Source organism: Lepidochelys olivacea, assembly GCF_965140295.1.
Source record: "Lepidochelys olivacea isolate rLepOli2 genome assembly, chromosome: 13".
In the NCBI taxonomy this organism is placed as follows: domain Eukaryota; kingdom Metazoa; phylum Chordata; order Testudines; family Cheloniidae; genus Lepidochelys; species Lepidochelys olivacea.
The window spans coordinates 8,959,752-8,984,727 of record NC_140423.1 but is presented as its reverse complement, the minus strand read 5'-3'; the positions used below and the strand labels follow the sequence as shown (position 1 = coordinate 8,984,727).

General features: G+C 39.5%; 1 protein-coding gene across 3 annotated transcripts in view; it reads left to right on the top strand.

Moving 5' to 3' along the window:
• CDH4 (cadherin 4) overlaps positions 1-24,976 on the top strand; it is a 665,178-nt gene that overhangs the window by 585,262 nt on the left and 54,940 nt on the right. For all 3 annotated transcript variants that reach the window (XM_084645889.1, XM_084645891.1, XM_084645890.1), the window contains one exon: positions 6,644-6,781. In XM_084645889.1, coding sequence (XP_084502015.1) covers positions 6,644-6,781 — 138 coding nt within the window. The remainder of the gene's footprint in view (positions 1-6,643; positions 6,782-24,976) is intronic.

The following is a 24,976-nucleotide window of genomic DNA, read 5'->3' as shown; positions in this document are numbered from 1 at the left end:
CAGAACATCAGATGCAAAACCTACAGACATATCTCCACTGCTACGATGATCAATATCCCCCACAAGATACCTTTCAAGATTCATGGGTCCTACACATGCCTATCACAACATGTGGAGTATGTTATCCCATGCACCAAATGCCCCATAACAACTGTGTGGATTAAACCAGGCAATCAATACTCTTTCAAATGAGCTCGCACAGAAAAATGATAATCAACAAAAACACTCTGTCACCAGTGGATGAAAGCTTTTCACAAAGTGATCACTCCATATCTGATCTTTCAATACTCATGCTTAGAGGAAATCTGCTCAACACCTCAAAAGGTGAGCCTGTGAATTTAAATTCATAACTCTGCTAGACACCAAAACCCTGAACCATAGATTTCCTTCCCCAGACCTGAAGAAGAGCTCTGTGTAGCTTGAAAGCTTGTACCTTTCACCAACAGAATATAAAGTGAGTCATATTAAGCCTAAGAAAGCATCCAGAATCAGTATAATAAGCAGTATGAAACATTTCACATTTTCAGAATGAAGCTGATGGGTAGTAATAGTTTATCCTATTACTGATGCAAATGGTCTCAGACGACCAAGCTATGCACCACCTAAATCCTACCCAAACCCTCAAAATAGGGTTTACAATGGGAATTCAATGATTAATAGGCCTTGCGCTGGCCCTCTGCACACCAGAGAAATTCAGATATAGCCAAATCACTTAGGCGTGTGCTTAACTTTAAGCATGTTAGTAGTCCCATTGAAGCCAGTGGAAATGGATCCAAACCTAATGCCTCAGGTTTTACAAACCACAGACTCCTGTATTTTGTCTGTCTGTAGATTTAATACAACTCAAAGTCCAACCATAGTGCTGGAGCATTTTCCATTTGTCAGAAACTTTCTTTTGTAGTTCAGACAAACGTGTTTCCTTATCAACTCTAGACCCAGTGGGCTAGATCCTCAGCTGGTGGAAATCAGTGTCTCCCGATTGTTTTTCAGCAGAGCTTTATACCAGCAGTTTGCTTCTCACCCTGCGTCCCTGACTGACAGCTACATCCAAGACAGGCCTTTTTTAATTCCCTAGGTCCCTCACTATCTGCCATTAGGACATGCTTCAAACATCATTTACTTTAGCTGCTGTATTGTGTTTTTGTATCCCCTTATTTTTGTATCCATTGCACTTTTGTTTTCTCTATTTGCTTTCCTAGCTTGAGAATAATCTCTCCGTGGGCAGGGTCGTCTGACTGCGCACTGTTGAGTTTGTTTTGCTTGTGCTACGGTTTTTTCATTGTCCGGCTTTGTATTGTATTTCATTGGCTTGTTCCCTGTTTTTATTTTTCCTTCCTTTAATATTCTGTGTTTGGGCTTTGTTTGTGTGTTTGTTTTATACTATGGGAAGATGTTTCACAAGAGGCACCTTATTAAATAAATAAACTGTCCTATCAAGAGAGGGTCTTTTGGTATCTCCGATGAATGGCAGGTTCTGAGATCTATATTACAAAAAGAAAAGCAAGATAATGAAGTAACAACATTTTTGAAAATGAGACTTTCTGGTCCCTTATCTAGTATTCTGTCAGATGGTTTTTCTCAAGAAATGTTCTTCAAAGCAACTTTTGCTTTAATAAATAAATAAGCAAACCAAGAATTAAAGGTAATGGGAGTTTTTCAGGTTTAGGCCCAATGTGAATTACTACCATCTAGATTTTCAGCCTAGCATGGAGCCTAGTGTGACCTTATCCAAGGTCTGCAGTTCATTCTTGGAGTTCAGAGTAAAGTTTGCATTAACAGTGTCATGAGTTTCTGAATTGCTTTTGACACAGAAACCAAACTGCCTTTGTAGTGCCCTAGCTGGAGGCAAGACAGAAAGACAAGAGCAGTGAGCGGCTCTGACAGTCCCAGGTTGTTCCAATGGATAAACCTGTAAGTGGTAGCCTCTAAGCCCAACAGCTATTGAAAGGGTCAGGTTGCAAACAAGGTAAAATAGAAAACTGCAACTTAAAAAAAGAAAGAGACAGAGAACCCACGGATGAGGAATGTTTTATCGCCCTGTTCTTTCATGGAAAGTAAGGAACATTTTTCTTCTGCTATGTTACGGAGGCACTGAAGCCTTTATAATAATGTGCAACAGCTATGCCATCAAATAAAAAATGCTTTAAATTGCTTGCTTCACATCTCGCTGCAGTGATGAACATTGGAAGGGGTGTCACCATTTTATATGCAGACATTGTTGAACTGTTGTCTTTAATATAGACTGATTTTTCTAAGTTTTGTGAAATCTGATGATTTTTAAATCTCCCTCCCCCAAATCCTCCTCCTCTCCCCACTCCCTCCATTGCTTAAACCTCGTTAAAAAGATAATTCAGCACAGGGGCATAGCCACGGGTGAGTCTGGGTGGGCTGCGGCCCACTCACTTAGCATCCAGGCCCACCCAAATCTGAGAGGGGTGTCGTGCTGCCCCAGCAGCCTGGAGTATCACTTGGGCACCTGAAATCCAGGACGGAGCTCTGCACCCGCCCTTCAGAAAGCTACGCTCTGGCAGCTTTCCCCCGCCGTTTTCTCAGCCGCCCCATGCCTGTGCCCAGCTCGGCAGGTGAAGCCCTGTGTCTGGAGGCACCAGGGCTAGGAAGAGAGCATGGCGTTAGGGGAGAAGGTGAACTAACACAGTCTGTCATTGCCCATCCACCCGAAAGTCGGGGCCCACCCAAATTTCCACTCCGAGCTATGCCACTGAGTCAGCACATGAGCACTGGGTTGTATATAAACACTAATATCGGTCATGTAAATTCTCTCTCTTGAGAGAGAGAGAGAGAGCACATTCATTAATAATGACACTGTGCTTCTATTCTACAGCACCTGAGGATCTCAAAGCGTTTTACAAACATTAATGGACTACGCCTGGGAGGACGGCACTATTATCCCTGTAGATGGGAAACCTTAGGGTTAACCACAGTTTCCTGGCACACAGTCCTGTGCCTTGACCAATTCCTCCCCGGTATTTTATTATACAAAAACAAGATGGCCTCATCCCAGGCAGTGTGAATTAACATGGCCCCACTTCTGCCTGCAACATGGGTTTCAACTACAGTGAGCCAGTGAAAGCTGGTATGTGATGTCAGGTGTTGTTACACCAGTCAAAGAGTTAACACCTGTCACTGAAAGCCCACAGAGTGAGGGTAGGGCTGAAATTTGGGCCTCCATTTTACACCAGCAAGGAAGAAACGGACAGGGAAGTTCCATTATTGCAACAATATCTGAACAATGAAAAGGAAACCAAATCGACCAAAACCAAATCCTCACTAGAAACTCTTTCAGTTTTCTTAGGTTGAAATAACTACACAGAACATCAGCGGATGGAAACAAAACAGGGTTTCAGCTCATTTGCACCAGAAAATCATCATACCTACATGCACTTTAACATGCCAGCAGCTCTAGCAATGGCCGTCTCCCCATTCAGTTCTCTTTATTGGCTTCCCTCACCTTCCTTGTCCTGGCCATCTAAGCCTTTGCACATACTAGTTCCTGTGTAACACTCTGCCTCTATCTCCTTTCACTCACCTCAGTCTCCACTTTACTTCCCCCAAGTTACTCAGTTAGTTGCCTTGTGTCTTGGTTTTCTTCCATGTAGCTTCATATGCCTTGAGCCCACTGATTACAGTTCAGCATGCCTCCACCTTTTCCTTCTTGTCATCCCTCCTCAAAAGCACCTTTCCCAAATTACATACAAATTCCAGTATCTTTCCCACCGCAGTACAGACGTGTGAACCAAAGAATGGCAGCGTGACGTGCTTAGCAATTGTGACTTAATGCTTAGCTTCGCCTTTCAGTCACACTAATTTTGATTGGATCACTTCCTCATTTTTTTCACATCATTTAGACTGCCCATGCTTCAGGCCAGGGAACTGGTTTTCATACATATCTCTAGCCTGCTTTGCATACTGTTATTACTGTGTTGATCAATAATAACAGTACATCATGCAGTCCCAAATGGAGAGTTATCACTGGATGCAACTCTAAAGGTTAGGAGTTTTGTCTTGGTTCAACTGAGTATTCAGAAGTGTAGATGATTCCTGTGGCGTTTTGTACACATACAAGGTGAGGGCCAATTTCTGTGCTAGTCAATATAGATTCTTATACCAACCTCATCACCACAGAGTATGCGTGCCTTCCAGTAGTTCGTTAAGCGATTAACATCTGATATGCAGTTTGTTCTTTAAAGGTGGTTTTTCAAATTAACCAATCTGTTTGGTAAACACCCAAAAAGTTTAGGTTTGGTTTAACTGGAGTTTGCGGCGAACACTGAATTGGTTCTTTTTTATTTATTAATGTTAATTTACTCCTCCCTGATCACCCATGGCTGTTGTGAGTATTAATAAAGGAAACAGATCAGCGCTTGGTGGCAATTCAGTTCTAAATGATTCCCAGTAAGGATGGGACTGAAAGCACATTGCTAATGAAAAATAGCACAGGTAAAACAATAACCAATAAGTGATTTGTTGCATTACACTTTCTGTCCTTGTTAAAAGCCCCCTTACCAGGAATGTTAGCTTTTCTCTAATTGCTTTTTCATATGTAGCATGCTTTTCCCACTGACCTTGCTGAGTTGGCTAAGTACAAATTTGTCATTTGTCTGGCAAAATTTTTGCGTCCTATATCTTTTTTTTCCGTAGTGCTTTAATACTGCCCTTCTCTTGATTAAGAAGAAATAGGCATCTTAGGTTGACATTAATTCTACCATCAAAAGGGTAAATAAAAAAGCTCCTTTTTCTAGGCTGCTTTATATAAATGTCACTATACATTTTTAAATACGCTCTGGGTTCCCATGCTCCTGTCTTTTGAAATGAAAACCAAGTCAAACATCCTTATGCTGCAGTTCAATGATAATGGGTCACTTACAGAGACTGAACTGGAGAAAACAGATATACACAGAACAAAAAGAAAAGGAGTACTTGTGGCACCTTAGAGACTAACCAATTTATTTGAGCATGAGCTTTCGTGAGCTACAGCTCACTTCATCGGATGCATACCGTGGAAACTGCAGCAGACTTTACTTAGCAGACTCAGTTTCCACGGTATGCATCCGATGAAGTGAGCTGTAGCTCATGAAAGCTCATGCTCAAATAAATTGGTTAGTCTCTAAGGTGCCACAAGTACTCCTTTTCTTTTTGCGAATACAGACTAACACGGCTGTTACTCTGATACACAGAACAGTTGTGTGTGGAAAACCCTCTGCTACTCACGTAGATTGTGAAATGCTTTTGCTTTATTGTAGGGAAAACGTTGGATTAAGAATAACACATTTTAACTTCTTTCCTCATGTCACTATCAGTTCAGTAGGGGTCCAATTCTGAAATCCTTACTTAGTTTGGCCTGAATAGAGGATAAGTGAGAACTTAGTAAGAATGCCAAGGTTTGACTAGAGGAGGAAAATGATTCACCCATGAGCCACACATAGAGGTGACCCTCTCTGACTGTATCTTCCCCTTTGCATGTGGGTCTGAGGACTGCATATACAGAGCGGGTAGGAAGATGAAGGTCTGGGCCACAGCTAGGGGACATGCATCATCTCTTTTCCAACTGCATGAAGACTGCATTAAAAGTTAATGCAGCCTGCATCTGTACAACTCTTCCCCTCTCCTCCATTTTGTGAAAACCCAATCTAAAGGGGAAGTCCCAGGAGCGGTGACAAGCAGGGAAAGCTGCATTGTCCAGGAACCAAAGGGCCAGCAAAGACACTAGAACTAGCTCAGAAGGGCTCCACTGAATCCCCAAGATCTGTGCAGATTTCATGGGATCTCTAAGGCTGAAATCCTTTGCTGTTTCTACATGGCAAGTCCTATTCTCCAATGGACAATTCCATGAGGGAAAGTTGTCATTTCTCTTTCAGCTTATCCCATGGTTGTCCATGAGAGAGGTCAGTTCCCCCTTCCAGGTTATCAAAACTGAAGTGATTATAAAAATATTATTTACTCTTCCATGTTTATGCTATGTGTTTCCTTTTTATTTTTTATTTTTCATTTGTGTTGGACAATGAAAACAGAGTAGTTGTTTGCAGTTTTATTTATAGTCATTTCATTTTCTGCTTCTCATGAAATAGCATGTGGTGGCAACATTTAGTTTTCAAACCCTGCAGAAGAATGATTGACTCCCAAAAACCGATTGTGATGAGTTTTATTTCTGTTCAAGTGTGTAATGAAAATATTTCTTCTAATCCTAGGTTTTATACAACCAGTTTATCAGAGCGAGTTGGAAGAGGTTCCCTGTAGAAAATGTCAACAAACATTAAAAATGTTTCATTTTCAGCAAAACTTTCAGTGGAAACATTTCACCTTTCTGTCAAAAACTGAAAAAATGTCAGTTTTCAGTCACCAAAAACTGCTAAAAACTGAAGAAAATATTCTGTTTTCAGCCAAAAAAGGCACTTTCTGACAAAGTGAAAATGTTAAAAAGCAGACACTTGCAAAACATTTTTGCTTAGTCAACTACCAAATTTTTCATCAAAAAAAATTTTTGAAGGTAAATTTTGCCCAACCCTGTTACTGACATTTTGAGTCCAAATAACTCTTGGTATTCCTTTAAGCTACAGATGTGTGGGGTGGAATAGCTCAAGACATATTAAATGGTATTTTTTGTCTCTTTTTTTGTCTCTTCCAGAAAGTTCAGCAGTACACAGTCATCGTTCAGGCTACAGATATGGAAGGAAATCTTAACTATGGTCTCTCAAACACAGCAACTGCAATCATTACAGTGACAGATGTGAATGACAACCCACCAGAATTCACTGCCAGCACTGTGAGTATCAATACATCAGCACAATGATGCATGCATACACAATGTGTTAGTAACTCATGGACATTTGATGTCACTCGTCTCTGTTTGCTGGCTTGGCAGACAGAAAAAAACTTGATAAATAACTGTGTAACAAAGACTTTCAGAGGGGAAGAGAGAGAGAGAGGGAGAGAGAGAGAGAGAGAGAGAGATTCCTGAACTAGCAACACTGTTTGGCTACCAGTTTCACTGAGATACTGAAGAAACTAAAAGAATGTGGCAAAGATAGTGTCTACTTTCATTAAGGAGGATGCAGTGGGGTCACAGCAAGTGGGTGTAGACACATCAGAGTCATTACTCTTGAGCTAAACACTGAACTATATTTTGTAGGTTGGATTAAAGTTCAAAAGAAGAAATAAATAGTCTGAATGGTAGCAGTTAGTCACCCATACGTATTTCACTGATAACTTTAACAGATGTCTTTGTTGTGCAGGCAGTAAATGCATTAAACCACAGTGCATCTGTTTTTAATTAGCTCAAAATCTTTCATATACTAGTGCAATATGTGTTTATTCTGCTCCAAGACCGTTGGTCTGACTTCTTCGACTGGGAAAAATAAAGAGATTGCAATGGACAGGGTAATGTAAGGAACGGGGGGGGGGGGGGGTTTGGAGGGGAGGGAGATAAAAAGGTAATAAAAGAATTTAATTGATCTCTTTACCAAAAATAAATGCAGGAATTAATGATATATCAGGAACTCTGAGAAGTGCAGTATTCTGAATGTGTGTAATGATGTCATGCTGAAATAATAATGAGAGATAATAAATTTATTCGCTTTGAGATATTTACATTTCTAATAAGGTCAGCTATTAAGAAAAGCAAAGTTTCAGTCGTAAAGGGAACATACTTCTCAAAATGCAACCAAAGCTCAAAGTAGCATCTTTGAGCATCCTACTTGAATATCACTGTAGCTATGGGAATACAGAGTCCAGAGAGATGGAACTGTGCCTTTTCTTCAGCACCACTTAAAGCCAAAAGTGTACTGCGTATCATGTCACTGAGTGCTCTTGTAGGTATATGGAGTGGGTTCATACTACTTGTGTATGATACTGAATGATAGTATTCTAAAGGTTTCAGAGTAGCAGCCGTGTTAGTCTGTATTCGCAAAAAGAAAAGGAGGACTTGTGGCACCTTAGAGACTAACCAATTTATTTGAGCATAAGCTTTCGTGAGCTACAGCTCACTTCATCAGATGCATAAAGTGGAAAATGCAGTGAGGATGTTTTATACATACAGACCATGAAAAAATGGGTGTTTATCACTTCAAAAGGTTTTCTCTCCCCCAACCCCCCTCTCCTGCTGGTAATAGCTTATCTAAAGTGATCAATCTCCTTACAGTGTGTATGATAATCAAGGTGGGCCACTTCCAGCAGAAATCCAGGGTTTAACAAGAACGTCTGAGGAACAGTGGGGGGGGGGGTATTCTAAAGGGTACTATCAATATTTGTTAGCATAAAGCCAAACTCTGGCCTGTTACATCCATGAAACTCTGCTGAACTCACTGGGCTTCTACAGATGTAACTGAAAGTTCAATTTGGCTCATGATTCCAGACCTGCAAGATGCTGAGTGTCTCAGAGAAGGTGCTGAGTTCCTTCATCTTTCACTGATGTTAGGGAAGAGAGCGTACCATAGGCACCCAGCGAAACTCAGCATTTGCCATGGAAGTAACTCAGCTTTCAGTATCTGAGGTTGTTAGCCCAGAGCATACAGAGTATGGCTCACCATAGGGTATGTGTGATGATGTCTGTCATAGTAATACATTTAATGGGGTATTTTCCATTTAGTATATTAAAGAATATATTTCAGCATATGACACATGCAGTTCTAGTACAACCGTATAACGCAGAGATGGATCTTGGGTTATCTAGTCCTTTCCTTTGCCAGTGTAGGATTGCTTCCTCCTGTACAATTTGTAGAGTCTTATCCAGTCTGGTTTTCAATATCCCAAGCAATGAGTCTTTCTACCATAAAAATATATGTGCCCCAGCATGCTAATACTTTGGGGGAACCTTATGCTGCCATGTAAATACTTCTTCCACCTTAATTTGAGTGAAAAAGTGCTGACATCTAGTGGCCAAGTTGTTTAAGCACAGATGTGAATTTCTTAAAGATATCCCAGGAAAACTGGTACTTGTCTCCAAATAAAGTTAATAGAGGAAATTTAAAGTGACTGGTAACTCCTTGGCACTAACATTAATCATGTTATGAGTGGCCATCTGGCTCTGTTACCATTTTCTGGAGGAAACCGTGTATTTATATTGTGGGACTTGTGAGATAAAAGAGCATATGTTAAAAATCTTACCAGGACTTTATTTATCCAGAACTGAATTTGACAGAGGGGAGTTCACAGAAAATTGCATTCAGGTAAATTCTGAGTATTTCAAGTCTCAGCATGCATCAGATCCAGAAAGGATAAAAGCTACTAAGACAATTATCCATAGAATCAGGTTAAGTGGATCAGAAAATTCCACTCTTCCCCTAAGCAGAAATGATTTGGTCCATTCCTGGTCTATCCCCGGATGATTTGTACCATCATTTCAATCATTGGAGACAGAGTTTTGCAAGAGCAAAAAAGAGCCCTTTATACAGCACCAAGTGGGACTGTGCATAATTCAACCCTGAGGATATTTTACAGTGATATTACCTGATGATTCTCTAGTAAACGTGATCTTTAATACTGTATCCTCCTGGGTATAGTAAAGATCCCATTTACCTGAGGATGCCACAGGTAAAATCATCAGTCTGATAATTCTCATTAAAACTGAAGTGAATTGCTTTGCTCCCCCCACCAACTCTGAAATGTATTCTTATGCCTCCCTGGTGCTTTAAACCAAAAAAAAGATTCCACTAAATCCACAGCTTCTTTAAGGGTAAAAAAGCGTTTACCATGCCTCTTAAAAGATATTTCTGCATTGAAATACAATCAAAAACAACATAGGCTGAACAATTGAAATGGTGGTTTGCTCTTGGAAAGTTGCCAGATGAGAGGAAATCAAGGAGGATATTCAGCGCAGAAACATACAAAAGCACACCCTATAGTGTTCCTAAATTACCTGTCATTCAAATGGGGTGGTTTTAGACTTAATAGTTTCTGGCTGTAAATATAGCCTAGCAGGATGGTGCAACATGCTGGTGTTACAGCTCATGTGTTCAGCAGCAGGAATTAAAGTTACTACGTAAAATTTAACAACTGGAAAGGAGGAGAAAACCAACCACAGTGGTGGTCAAAAATCAGGCAGATTGTCTGCTTGTAAGACTGATTTAACAATAAATATATATCAGATGAAGTTTTAGGCCCAAGTGACAGATTTATGCGTGTCAGCATTATACACCAAGGAACAAAAAAGCTTATATTATGATAAAAAAAGGTTTTGGTTAAAGAGCACCCAAAAAAAGGTCACAGCTGCACGGTGATAAAAGCTTTGTGCTAGATGTGGAATGAAAGAGAAATAGTAAAGTCAGGCAAGAGCTGTTTAAAACTATAAAGCGAAAATGGTATGATAAAATCCAGAAACGGCTGGTTTCTAAGTTGATACTGGACCAAAGTATTGATTGTATCCCTTAATATATCACCTGGAAGAGAAAGGAGAGAGGGCCTGTAGAATGATGAGAAAAAAGAACCTTGCCTTCTCTTGTAAAGGGTTCTGAAGCCATATGGGAGAGGGATTTGCCATCTACTGCCATCTATTTGCCATCTACTGCGCCTACCCTACCTGCTTCTCTTTTATCTTATCTCGCATTGTGGCAGCAGAAAGCAGCTGGCAGTAGGAGAGCATCCTGTTGGATGTTTCTGAGTTTGGAACAGCCAGATCTACACTGAAACAATATGACACCTCATGAAACTTTTGAGATCTTCTTAGATAGTTACCCAGTAATTCCTGGGGTCAGTTCTAAGTGTTTAGTGCACTGAAGCTGTGCAGTGCCGTAAACTGCTGAAAACTCTTCTGACCAACCGATGGGTATTTGCAACCCATTCTTTTTTCGAAAATGTTTTTCGTGTGAATTCTAGTGCTTGTGAAAGGTTAACAGAATTAGCCCGAGGGATTAAAGTTTTCTGTCTGCAAAAGATGTAAGGGAACAGCACTGGCTGTGGTAACTTTCTCCATGTTCCTGAACAATGTGCATCACCCAGTCCTGGATGGTTCTCCACTAGGGATCAGAGCATTTTTTTAATCTTCTTGCTCAGTCAGTCTTTGCCCCTTCTGCTTGTAGTGCCAACAAAGGTAGCAATTAGACCCAATTCTAGTAGAGGTTTTTCTGATATGGATAGCTGTCTATTGGGAGCCATTGGTCAGATCCTCAGCTGGAATAAATTGTCTTAGCTTCACTGAAATCAACTGAACTAGACTGAAAAGGTCCAGTAGGGAGTTTTACCAGGACAATTGACACAAAGACAGTTGCAGTGAACTGAGATATTGCAATCAATGTACAGTATAAGCTCAGTTATCCAAACTTCTTGTTATCGAAAACAAGGTCATATTCCCTGAGATATTTTAATTATATGGAAAAATCCCTATATTATCCCAGACCTTTATTATCTGCACTTATCCAGTATCCTTCATGATCAGAAAAGTTACAGTTGTAGCGCATTTCCACAGAACCTTAACTATGCCTCTGGCCAGACTCTCATCTCAGACACGGGAGGCGCATCGAATCATGTCACACAAATTAGCATTGATTCTGGGAATGATACATTGATGAGTGCTGTGTTTCTGAACTGGGATTTGGGAGCACGATGTTGGCTAGTCCCAGACGATCCTTATGTATGTAAGTCACTGAAATGGTTGGATTTTCGAAGACAACATTATTTGCCCACTGAAAAACTGGATTTAATTACAATGCAAACTATAACTACATACGGGACAGGATGTCTTTCTACAGTTTTACCCATGATACAGTTAATAGCCATCCAAGGGTTTCCACTTTAAGTAAGTAAATGCTTAATCAGAGAGGAGGAGAAATAAAGGGAGTTCCATGCCCACACTTGACTCACATGAAGTCTATTTTTATCATATTCAATCAGGAACAATCAGGCACAAAGTGGAGATGCAGATGAATTTGCATGATCAGACTTCTGTGACTTAAACGTTAATTAAAAGTTATTTTAAATTTGCCTACTGTGCAGAACTTGTTTTTATAGTAGCCAATGGAAGGGAAATATTATTTAGCAAGGCTGAAGTGCTTGTGATTAGCAGAGCTGTGGATTCTTGGGAAAACTTGCCTTGCAATCAAGATGTCCTTTAGGAGGAAAATAATAGAGAAAGACAGAAACTGGGCTACTCAAGTTCTCTAAGCTCCTGAGTCTTAGGAGGTATTATTTAAAGCTACTTTAAAATTTTCCCTTTGGCACTGCTTTAAGAATCTGCTATTCCAGTGCTAAAGTCAAAGCAGAAAGGAGCATATTTGAAGGGGATGCCTCTGGAACCATTTTCCTTTCAGTGCTCTCTAATCACAGTCCTGATTACAATTTGGGGGGGGCTGTACACACACCAGATCGGCCTGGCTCCTGCACAAGTGTGCAGAAAAGAAAAGGGAATGGACACAAAGAACTTTTCCCACTTTGCATGTCCAGCTTAGATACCATTCACAGTGGGAATCCTTATACTCAGGGAACACAAGGACTGTTATAAGGGCTTGTCTACACAAGCAAGTTATTCTGGAATAAGGTAGGATGTGAATTCAAAGCAGAAAGAGCTATTCTGGAATAACACCAACAAGCCCTCAGGTAAGTACGATGAACACTGCTATGCTCTACAAAGGGGGCAGGACAGAGAGGAGGGCATGACCCAGTCCCACTCTGCTTTGAGCAGAAGAGTTGGCTAGCTGTAGAAGGGAATGCATACACATTCATTACCAGTGCACTGAAATATCTCATTGGAAAAAAGTAGTCTCTAGCAGTTCTGCCAAATTGACTGGATGATTTTTCACATGGATATTTAATTAATAGCTTCAGATTGGAATCATATCAGGCTGCTAAGTAACATTATGTTAGTAACCTGTTTTTCATACTTGGCTGAAGCAATCAGATCAAGCAAATGTCAAGTATGACTGATGGCAAAAAGAGACATCTGAATCGAAAAGGCAGCTATGTGGTCTGTTAGGGCAGAGAACGGTGAATCAGCAAACCCACCTTTTGTTTTTGGCTTTGCCACTGACTCACTGTGTGACCTTGGTCAAGTTGGTTATTGTGTGTGCCTGAGTTCCGCATTTGTAAAATAGGGATAATGACACTTACCTAACTCTGAAGTGATGGTTCAGGACACTGACCAGTGCGTCTCATCCTAAAGAGTAGTCTGCCCCAGACTGGGATGGTAGAAAACAGTTGTGTCCATACTTGGAAAAGATTTAGGGCCTAGATATTCAGAACAACTTGCCTAATTTGCCAATGCATATACAATGACTGCATGTGCAATGGTGGTGCAGCCCCTTTACGTGGCCATTTGCATATGCATTCACCATGATTGCATGTCAACTGTTCAGAAAATGTGAGACTAAATTTGGGGTTCGATTTAAAATAACAATAAATAATAATAATTTATATCACCAAAGTGGCACCAGCACAACTTGGAAACAGTTATCACAAGAGACAAAAATGAAGATAGAGGTGAACAGCACAGATCAAAGCTGACAAGGCAAAAGACCTCCTGTCATCATGAAGAAATCTACATTATTGCACTGATTGATAGATAAAAGCTAACCAGTGAGTTCTATAAGGTTCTGCAAATGAGATTTATTATTAAAAATCAATTGTGTTTTCATGGAAAACCCCAGCTGATTGTAGTCTTCTACTCATTTTTCACTCAAAATGAAGTTGGAACAAAGTACACTGTAAAGTATATGCAGTCACGGAGCTGTCATCTTATAACCTAAGTAAATCACTGTATTCAAGTGAACCCGTATGCCCAGGTGCTTAGGCTACTACCAGAACATATTCTTAATCTCCTGTGCATTTCAATTAAATATACAAACCATGAAGTCTAGAAACTGCAAATCAGGTTAGTTCTTCTGAATAATAATTCAGTGCTTTTAAATTGAACTGGTCTTTTTGCCCTTAATTATATTCCAGGTGCTCCTGAAAAACTTTGTCATAAATAATTAAGTAGAGCAAGGCTGTTGGTCCAGAAGTAACAGCAGCAAAAGGAGAGAGTGGACTTGCTGGTCAAACATGTGCTTTCTCTCTCCTCTTATATGACGTACAGCCTTGCCTGTGCAACTTTGGACTGATGCCGATCGGATATCTTTATTGTTGATTAAAATGAAGTTTTAAGAAGTTATTTAAATCCAGGTCTGCACCACAGCTTTCATATTGGCCCACTGGCTTTTTTTGGACACTTAGAGATGGACCCAAACCCAAACCCAAAACCCCAGGTCTGAGTCTGACCAGCAAAGCTTTGGAAATCTGAAGCGTATACTGATCTGACCTGCACAGATGTTCCCACCTTTTTACAGAATGAACAAAACTCCATAAATCAGTACAAACTTTGGAACTTGGGTCCACTTCCTCTGACACCCTTCGGAAAGCATTTAGTTTGTCCGAGCAATGCCTCACCCACCTCAGACTGTGGATGCTGAGCATAGGGTTCATGGGTAGGAACCCGGAGTAATGGGGGGGCCTGGGTTCCCCTACTGGCCATTGGAAAAATGGCACAGACTTGGAAATGGACCTGAAGAAGTGGTTTTTTACCCACAAAAGCTTATGCCCAAATAAATCTGTTAGTCTTTAAGGTGCCACCGGACTCCTTGTTGTTTTTGTGGATACAGAGTAACACGGCTACCCTCTGATACCAGACTGCAGATAGACAGTTTGTGCAGGGGGACTTTGAAATCCCGGAAAGGGAGGAATATAGTGACCTGGCCAGAGGGCTGAGTCACAAAGAGGAATCAGCCCAAGTTCAGAGAGAGAGACCATGGGGATGAGCAACTGAAGAAGGGGGTGTCAGACTGGGGCACAGCTAATCCCCAGATGTAGCCACAAGGTGGGGCCACAGCTGTGAGTGCCTCCAAACTAATTAAAGGGATATAAGTTAATGATCCCATTATACACACATCCACAAACATCTGGTCTCCCTGATATATTTTCCTTACAAATAAAATCCTTTAATTTAAATCTAAATTTAGTGCCTTTTGGCTTGGTTATTTGTTTTTAGTATTTTTACTGCCTAATTATTCCTAGATTAGATATCCAAGGTATTAAAAACTGGCTGCCATTTTGCTCCAATAGCACTGATTCCTCACCACTCTAGTGAGCTTGGGTTACTAAGAGACAGGTCAAGGCTCTATTTAGCCTGATTCTGCCCTGTATCTAATTAGAATCAGATAGACTGTTCCCTGTAAATGGGTCAGTCACACAGCAAAACCATCAAATGTAATCTTGAGATTGCGTGTGGGGTGGGGGGGCAAGATAATTTTATTTCTTTTCATTTATACCTGCTCTGTGGTTAAAAGAAGAATTAAAATGAGGTCATTAAACTTTCCTTGGAGACAAACCCCAGACCTCAGTGGTAATATGATTAATCAAATGTAAAAGTGAAGCTACCCTCAATGAATATAACTCATTTTTATAAAATATCTAATTACTGTAACGTAATCTGCTGCAGAAAAGAAAAGGGGAAAGAAATTAATTGCAATAACAATTCAGGAAGATAAAGTTTTTCTGAATTAGGTCTACGCAAGAAGCTAAATTGAGTTGATTAAGTAATTTTGGTTTCAGGAACACCCTTGATGGAAGTTAATAATGAATTTTTCAGACCTTAGAGTTGTAAATTGCCAAAAACCAGTGCATTTAAAATATGGAAATGACAAATTCATTACAGATTTCAATTCCCTGTTGCACCTCTCTCCTCCCCTCCCCCCCCCCCGCAAAAAAAAGGCAGTAAAAAATGCTTGACTGATCTCTCTTAAATTGGACCCATGTATTTCTTGGTTTAAAATCAAGAATAATGCAACCATCTCTTTCTACACTAGAAAGCACAGTTTTGGCCAATTAGAGTTACAATGCCAGACAGGAGGTAGAGCCCATGGCACTATTCATTCCCTGCTTCACAACACATAAGTGGTTGAAATCCAAAAATTACAACATAACCCCAGTGAATGGATACATCATAAATACATGCTCAGCCTTAGTTTACAACACTAAGACCTCTTCTGTCCTCTCTGTGCCTGTATGTAATTCCCATTAATGGGAATGAACTGCGTGCACATACCCTTAGTAACACCCAATAATCTGTCGGGGATGTTGGATATTCTAACATGATGTTTTTTGTTGGCTCATGCAGCATATTTAATATTATCAACCTGCTCACTAAAGCTGTATATTGAAGTGAGCGTACACATTCTATATCACCACATCCGCTCTCTCATTATCTTGTCATAGCCCATTTGTCATGAGCCATTTCATTTGCAACATCTGGCTGTGTTACATCTCCTACTGTGATAGCTCATTTAATAGTGTCTCATCACAATTTTCCTTCTCCATTTAATATATATATGGGGTCTGGAGTAAGACACCATAAAACCATACCCTTGTAATATGCATTATGTAAAAATGTGGATGAAATGTCCAGAGTGTAAAAAAGATGCCAGTGCCAAAGTGCAATGAGATGTAACATTACCATTTGTTGCCGATAAAATGTCCACAATTAAATTAAATGATCTCCACTCTACCTACATTGAGTGGTAAGTCCTGAGGCAAAACACCAGTGCTCTCCATCCAACTGATGTGTGTCTACTAGACACCACTACCACAACCCGTGGTGTCTTCTTAGTTCTTTCTATCAAAAAATAGCTTTTGAGAAAGTTTCATTGAAGATAGAAAGCCAATATTTCCTGCTGGGTCTCAGAACTCCAAATCAGGGGGATTTTCAAAAATAGGTATTTAGACCCCTGTTCAGCAAAGCATTTATTCACATGCTTAACTTTAGGTATGTGCTTAAATCACATTAACTTCATTGGAATTTAAGCATGTTTTAAAGTACTTTGCTGAGTGGGATGGAGTTATATGCTTAAAGTTAAGCATGTGCTTTAATGTTTTGGGTGTAAATTGGCATAGCTCCTCTAAAGCATTAGAAAGAAGTCAGTTTACACCAGCTGAGGATTTGGGCCTGAATCTGGACATGCAAAATACGTAGCTACATTCTGCTGTACGTTCAATTATCCATTTTGCATATGTACACTTATATTTTGTGTTTGTGTAACTTAGACACCTGTTTTTAGAACCTTGACCCAAAGTGTTGGTGTGGCCTGGAAATTTGGGTGACAAATTAGGATTCTTAAAAATCTTAATTTCTTGAATGCCATATTATATTATTCTTCAGTAAATTTTGGACGACATTTTCAGCTGGTCTCTGATTTTGTGCATTCAGTGTTGTATGTGCAAATGATGACTGCACAACTGGACACATTTTGAGAACACAAATAGTTGGGCCCTTAAATGCTCAAGTTGCTTATGCAAAACCTTTGTTTGCACACCAAAGAGATGCACAGGTTTTGTGCATATGTTCAACTGCATGTGTTAAGTTAGGCTCACCAAATCAAAAGACAGTTGTGAAACTTGCTCAATATATGCTACAACATTGATAGTTCATTAGACCATCAGTGCAAGGGTGAGTAAGCTATTGACCTAAATACAAATGCCTCTGAATGTTAGCAGGCTTTGTCAGAGTTAGAGAATGATTTTCAAATGGGGTCAACAACGCAGCACTTAATTCAATACTCCTTGTACTTCCAACTGTCATCGTTTTTTAAATCTGGCTTTGCAGTTTAGAGCAGAGCAGCTGAGATTTCAGATGTTTTCTTTCTAAACTGTCTCATTTGATCAGTTTCAGGAGGACAGTATCAGCCTAATTTTCCTATTCAAAAATGCCATGCAGCCCTCACCTGGACCATTTTTTTAATCTACCTTCAGCATCAATCCATAATTAGGAATTTTGAAAAAGACTGTATCTCTTGTGGTTTTATGATGCATTGTTTTATATCCTTTATATTCCACCATGCCTGGCTCCTTTGTTTTGTAAACCAGGGCACCACACTAAAATGTGCTGTAGCATTATAGGGCTAGATTTGACACAACTGACAGAACAAATTCAGGGCAAATACCCATTTGTAATGGATTATTTTAGTAATTCTGATTTGAGTTTGAGAAATTTGGATGCATATAGTAAATCCATAGTCTTAAAGGGCTAAAAATGAATCTTTTCTTTCTGAAATATGCTAACTTCTTTGGCTGGGCTTTTTTAAAAAAAAAAATTCTTCAACATCCTGTTGACTTAGTATTAAAATCTAACTGACCTAAAAACAGTTGCTTCCAAGGGTTGCCATTATAAGAGGCTATATAGTCAGAATTCTGTTAAGCACATTTCAGTTATAAACTCTTCAGTGACATACTTAAATAAAATAACTTAGCAGAGGATTTAGTAGTGCTGTGACTTTTCTCTTATCAAATATTTCTTACTGTCCAGGATGCCTTAACATTCCCCAGTTGCAGTGGAAAGGGTCAGAACAGGTTAGGGTTAGGAAGGATTAAAAATAGAAAGACTTTTTTAAGTATGCTAGAACTTTTCAAACTGTTCGGCTTTTCGCAATAATAAAGTAATCTAACTGCAAAAGAAAAAGTACCATTCTCCTGGCACCAAGCATCAGATACATGTACGCATACATGCATCCCTGACACCGCAAACACAGCCTTCCTCTCTTCTCTTTCTTCCCTGTCTCTTCCCGTGTATCTGTGTGTGTCTCTCTCTCTCTTTCTCAGAAAAGACCCAGTCCTCCTCCTCCTTTTCTTTCTAGTCCTCTCTGTCTCTCTCATTCTCATTCCCCAAGGTCCATTCATTATTTGCCATTTATTTTATCTATTTAGTTATTCTTCACTATTCCACATTTCTCTAAGCAGCCAGGCCTTCATGTTTACTATTGTTTTTCCCACTCCATCATATTTGCCACTCCATCAAAACATTGACTTCATTTCCTTACGTTCACTTTATGTTTGCACTTTGCAGCTGGGCCTACATTTTTTTTCTGCTGCATGTTTTGTACTAAATTTTTTGTAGCAACAAGCAAATAGTGATAATCATCTTGGCACTGATTCAGGAAAAGGATGTGTTTAAGTCCCTTTAACATCAATGGGACCTAAGGACGTGCTTTACTTTTAGCTTGTGTTTAAGTGCCTTTCTTGAACAGTGATACTTTACTGAATTGGGGGCTCTATCTATAAACAGCAGATTTTATGGATTTTCCAGCCTAGTATTGCTGTACAGTTCCAATCATAAAAAAAAAATCCCGTATGTGAATTCTGAAACTAATCTGGAAACAGCAGAGTTTTCCATTGCAGTGCGGAATATGGTTGAGAAGAAATCACCATCCAGACTGATTGAGCCTTGCTACAGAGGAAACTTGTTATAAATCTCAATACTAGGATTATGGTGTAGATGAAAAATTCAGTTCTGGTACTCTTAAATGTCTTCTTTTCCCAAATAGCTGCCTTCAGATCCCAAAGGTACATGAATAGTTTTTATATGCCTTAAAATCTGAAAAAAAATAAATTAAAAACTCATTATGAGAAGTGGGCAGTTAATAAGAAAATCCTAAACTAGATTTATCAGCTTAAGGCCCTTCTTTATGAACCTTTATTAAGCTTGCATGAATTAAAACAGCTTGTTCTATACAAATTTCACCAAGAAGTACTGAGTCAGATCTATGGGGTGCATTTCAGTGGCTTGTGGTTTGCACTGTATTACTGAATCTTTGTCTGTCACAGTGGGTTTATATTCTAAATGGGGAGGAAGGTTTTGTAAAATCTGAGTGAATGGAGCATATTGATTTGCCACTTTAAGGTATAGGGAAGAAGAATAAGGTTTTGGGCCTGTTAATTATGCATTCCAACAAATTAGTAGGTTTCATCAGGTTTAAAATTGATTTAATGTAGTTAAAGGAGGATTTTCATGTTAGACTTGTGTAAAAAGAAAGTTTGCCTACAAATGACCAAAGCCCCAGTTCAGGAAAGTATTTTACCATGTGCTTACCTTTAAGGACAAGAATAGTCCTATCGACTTCAGTGGGACGGCTTATATGCCTAAAGTTAAGTGCCTTCCTGAATTTGGGGGCCAGGGTCTGATCTCAGTTACACCAAAGCAAAAGTTATTCAACTGAGTAACTAGAATGGGAATCTGGCCCCAAAACATTCCTCTTCGATAATTTCTTTCACCATGGTCCTAAGCACATGGGAAGCCAAGTCTCAGGAAGGTAAGTGCTTTATATAAATAATAATGGCAGAATATGGATCTAATGCTGTATTTTGAAGAGCTTTGCTTATACCATCTGTTGCAAGGTGAAAGTCACATTAGCACTGCTCCTGAGTCCAGGAGAGTAAGATCCTGCCACCACTACAGATGGAACTTTACAGCCAGCTGTTACAGGGCTGGGTTATAACCCAGGCTGTTCTTAATTCTGTTGATTTTTTTTCTAGGGATGTAAAACCATTTTGGTTTCTCTTCTTTGAAATCAATGCGTTGTGAAACTCTGAGGAGGAAATTGCTGACTGAAGTGTTGCTGAGCCAGCTGATCCTTAGCATTGGTTTACAGTGTTTAATGCAATTCATTTCCAGGCTTCATATCTTGTCTTTTGCTTCTCAACAGCTTGATGGCTATCAGAGAGCTATAAGGCAATGCATTGTGGTGACAGAGAGACTAACCTGGACAGACCTGAATGTGTTTGTAAAATATATGCTTTAATTCATGATGTTCTCAGGAGGCAGCTCTGGTCTAGGCAGCTGAGCACAGGACCTGAGTTCCAGTGCTGACATGACCATTATGTTCCTGTGTGACCTTGGGCAAGTCACAGCCTCTCTGTGCTTCAGTGCAATGCAGGCTGTAGTGTTTGCTACATTGCAAAGAAGTGTTATATCAGTGCAAAGAGTTATTGCTATTTTACTTTACTAGCAGAATTAAGCTTTGTAGGTTTCTGTAGCCAGTTCTAGTATTTTTAGTATCTATGCCCTTATTTAACAGATAGCATTATTAATGAAACCTGACAAATATTAATCAGAAATGCACCCGTTTCTTTTTCATGCCATTTGTTCCTCAGGCAAGAAACAAAGGTGGGTTAGACAAGAAGCAAATGGACTGTTCAAGAGCTTCTCATCTAAACTTGAAAATAGAAGTCTCTGCTATCAGATCAGAATTTTAACATACACTGTTTCCATTGGATCTTGAGATAAGATCTTTTATTGTTGAGTACAACCGTTGTTAAAGGTCATTGCTGCAAATGCTACGTCATTTAGACTGGATGAGATCCCATTTTGGATAAATTCACAATTTTTCTTCCTAACAAGGTGATTGTATCAGGATTTGAATGTACAAGAGTGCCAGGTTACAGATTAAAGGCTTTTGTGTTCAAGAAGCCATACTCTGCCAGACTTCATGAGTTTCAGTGAGACATGAAAGTCCCCAAAGTCAAATAGGTTGATTAAAGTAGTACTTTATAGCCTTTTAAATACCGATAACACACAACTTTCCTCCATGGGGTTAATGTAGAATTTTCTTTCCTTGGCAAGACTGTGTGCCCTTCCAAGGACATAATTTTAATCTCTTTTTAAACCTTTCATACGAACATTGTTAAAAGCTCCTTTGTGTTGTAAAGCATTTTTATGAAATGTATAAATTTATATGTGGGCTTCATTTCATATGATATATTTATCCAGAAATGGTTATCTTGCAGCAAAGCAGTGTCTCAGTGTCATCATTTTCGAAGCATCTTTTCATACTATAAAAAGAATGTAACATCTTAAGGATGAAAAAAATAACTTTTGTTATGAGAAATGCAAAGCTTCTTTTAAAAAAAAGCCTTCCACCATTCTGTCCTCTTGTCTGTGAATCCTTGAGGAGTACTCTGGGAGTCATTGATGCAAGATTAAAACTAGACACAACTTGGCCCTCTTGAATGTAAGAGTCTGAGATTACATAGGTTCCATTTCTAGTGCTCAGAGCAAGGAGGATAGGATGTGCCATTCCTAAACGCACATTTCCTTCTTTCCAAGTTCTTAGTTTGAACTTATGTTTCCTTATCCAAAGAGCAAACCATGTTGTTTCAGTTAAATCTAGTTGTTACTTGAGATTAAGGAAAACGACACTGGTAAAGAACAACAGTGAAGTCAACAGCTCTCAGCAAGTCTGAGATCAAAATGGTTGCTGTCTCTGCCCACAGTAAGGGGTGGGGCTTAGAAACAGAGAGGTGCTATACTCAGACAACAAAGTCATCCCCACAGTCCAAGCTGCAAACACAAGGCAGCGTCAAACAGGGAATGCACCTGAACAATTGGAAGAAATGCTTAGCCCATTGGTGGTAGGCATATCGACATTCTAGGATCCTGCCAGCAAGCCCACTGTCTGAGTGAAAGAGAAATAGAAAAGATACCCTAAACATCTGTAAGTAAACAAATAAACCAACCTCTGACCAGTTTGCTTCTTTCCTAGGCTTTTTTTTCTCTTTAAATTCTGTTATTCACTGTTCTCTTTATTAGCCTTAAATCAAGACACATTTGTAAATAAACAAGATGGTAGCATGCAAACATAATGCATTTAATAGACCCTAGAACCTCACTCACAGGTTTCAGAGCTTTTCAGTCCGACAGGCATTTTAATAGCACCAAATGGTTAAGATACAGCTAGCACTTCCAGATCAGCCTTTAATAGTTGGTGAGCTACCAAATCCATGTTCCTGAACATCATTAAAACAAGGCTGACTCCTGCAGATCATTAAAAAACAAGTGGAGAGTAAATGTATCCAACCCAAGCAATTCATTTCATAATGGGATATGTGACAGCTGGGCCTAGTGACAATGGAGCAAAACTGCAAGTTGGCAAGAATGGTATTGGACTTTTGCAGATTATGTATTGGAAGGCATTTGCCACATGGCATATAACTAGTCTGATGTGACATATGTACCCCTGAAATGAATACTGAATTGATCCAAGTGAATACGCACAGAAGTGTAGTGCAATGTTGTTTGCGTGAGAGAGACTGTAAGAATGAACACAAAAAGGAAAGTGAGTTTGCTTATTGGTCACTTGATGATAGGATAGGCAGTAGGTATTCAGTGGGCTACTCTTCAGGAGAAGGGCTGTGGAGATAGGTAGCTAGAACACGATCAATGTTAGAAAGAGAACATATGCCACTAAGAAGGCCTTTAAGAAAATCTGATTAACATTTTAAAATTGCAATATCCGCCAGATTTACACACACACAAAATACGATTTACATTACTTACCAGACTTGATCATCTTGTTCAAAATTTGGAGATTTAGGGCCAGATTCTGATTATGGCTACACCAGTGTAAATTTAGAGTAAATTTTGAAGCCATTTTGAGAGTTGCTCCAGATTTACACGGGCACAGAAATTGAGATCCAAATCTGCATAGAGACCAGATTAGATAGGATAACTTGTGAACCTAGTGCAGTCATCCATACAGCAAATGATATTGAAAATTAAAGGTCAGAGAACTGATGGCGAGGCTTAAGAAAACAGCAATTAGGCTGCTAGGAAGAGAAGCAAAATTACTGGTAGTAGAAATAGAAAGAAAAAAATAGAGGATTATTGATCTAAATATCCCACTGTCAGATAAAGAATACAATTTGGAGTTGTTTTACTTCTCTGGGCTTTTCTGAGATGTAGAAGACTTATTTAATCCTGAAAGTAAAAATGTAAGCGTATAAACATGGTATAGGAGCAGTCAATTAGCATGGCATTTGCTTGTTTCAGTGCTGAAACTGGGCAAAGAACTGTCAATTAATGATTTATAGGATAATCTAACCCTTTTTCCTTTATACAAATTGTCAACAAACTGCCGTTTCTATCAATTTATTTAATATTCAAAATTCTTTGCTAAATAGTTTTGTGCAAACAAAGTTCCACTTCTGGACTGATCATAAACTGTTCCCTGCGAGCGTTCCTATGAGTATTAGGTACGTGTGATTAAATATTCAGGCTGTGTGGTTGGTCACCTACATCATAGGGCATTGTTTCTGTGTGGATAGCCTAACCCTTCTAAACTGCTTCTACCCACAACTAATTCTGTGTTGTAATTATGGTTAAAGATCAGAAATTCACTTTTTTACAAATATCTGTATGAACAAGTCTTTGCTATAGCAAATCTTCATGAAGGGCAAAGACAAAGAGGGGCTAACATGGAAGAAATGAAATTCCCTGTAGCAGTCTCCAAAATGAACCTGAATAATTTCTCTTCCTATTCCTCCATCTCACATCAGCACACACTAGGAGTGGCTGCAAGGAGCTGCTTGGTTTTACTCCACTATGGTTGGCTCTACAGTTCAGACTAGATTTAGGAGATGCTGCAAAGTCATAAAGTCATCCTGTGAACTTTTCATTTCCCGGCTTCTTTCCCTTTCCTCCTTTGAGTGATGCTTGTACATATGTGCTGTCAAGTACTGAGCAAGACAAAAATAAACTCTAGGGTTAAATGACTTCAGTATAATTTGATGCAGCCTGGAAATCAAAATGAATTATTACCTTTCCAACACCATATGACTTCAGACAGGCCAACTCTAGAGGCCAGTGAGAGGATCTTTCACAATCATACCAGTATGAAAAAAAAATGGAACCTACATAACTTCAGATGAATAGGGCAGGTTTAAGAAATAATGGTAAATTGGCAGAGCACATATTTATCTCATAAAGTATGTTCAGACTGAATAACAATCAATTCCAAAATAACGAGCAAGAGAGAGATTTAAAAAAGGACTAAGAAAATGAAAAGCTTCATAATGCAGCAACAGAAAATGAAGCAAAATAAATTACAGATGAATACAAGTAAATGTTACAATATTAGTGTAAGGTTACTGTTGCCCCCTTACTAACATTCAGTGGGGGTGTTTTAGTTGCTAGCTCCCAGTACAAAAAGGTGGAAGGGTCAATGGGGAATTAGGAACCTTGAGACTGCCAGTCCCCAGGAACAATGGGGAGAGGCCAATGCTCCAGGTCAGCCTGAATGACAGTGCGGGCAGGCTAATCAGGGAGTCAGGAGGTCAGTGAGGTCCCGTCCTCTGTGTGAGCTGGATTTGCCTGGGTCAGACAGAGTGGGGCTGAGCTAAGGAGAAAGCAGGGGCCCAAGCTGAGCTGGGGAGCAGAGCTGTGCCAGATCCAGAGGGG